The sequence below is a fragment of the Cystoisospora suis genome (genome assembly GCF_002600585.1).
Source record: "Cystoisospora suis strain Wien I chromosome Unknown contig_4199, whole genome shotgun sequence".
Classification (NCBI taxonomy): Eukaryota; Apicomplexa; class Conoidasida; order Eucoccidiorida; family Sarcocystidae; genus Cystoisospora; species Cystoisospora suis.
In genome coordinates this window covers 1-308 of record NW_027156991.1, presented here as the reverse complement: position 1 = coordinate 308, position 308 = coordinate 1, and the positions used below count along the sequence as shown (strand labels likewise).

Below are 308 nucleotides of genomic sequence, written 5' to 3'. Positions count from 1 at the left end.
GGAGAGAGAGAGAAAGAGACTGCGAGAAGAAGACACTTCAGTAGAAATCTGAGAGACGAGCTGTTGAAAAGAACCGCTTGAGACTGTGAGTTCTGTAGGCAATTGAGAGCAGAGACGTCCCCCCTATGCCGTGGAATCCATTGTCTACTCGTAGCTACCACCATCGATGCAGGTGAGAGAGGAGCAAAGACAATTGACGTACAGTGACTCGCCATCCACTGCAATGAGCGATAGAGCTGCGCATCGACGTATGCCAAATCTTGGAATTCTACAGGAAAGCCTAGAAGCTGAGAAGATGACGATAGTAA

General features: G+C 48.4%; 1 protein-coding gene across 1 annotated transcript in view; it reads right to left on the bottom strand.

Annotated features, from left to right (window-relative positions):
* CSUI_007800 (hect-domain (ubiquitin-transferase) domain-containing protein) overlaps positions 1-290 on the bottom strand; it is a 3,645-nt gene extending 3,355 nt beyond the window's left edge. The window contains exon 1 of the mRNA XM_068067943.1: positions 203-290. Within this exon, the coding sequence (XP_067920081.1) occupies positions 203-215 (13 nt within the window). The 5' untranslated portion in view covers positions 216-290. The remainder of the gene's footprint in view (positions 1-202) is intronic.
* Positions 291-308: the final 18 nt, after the last annotated feature.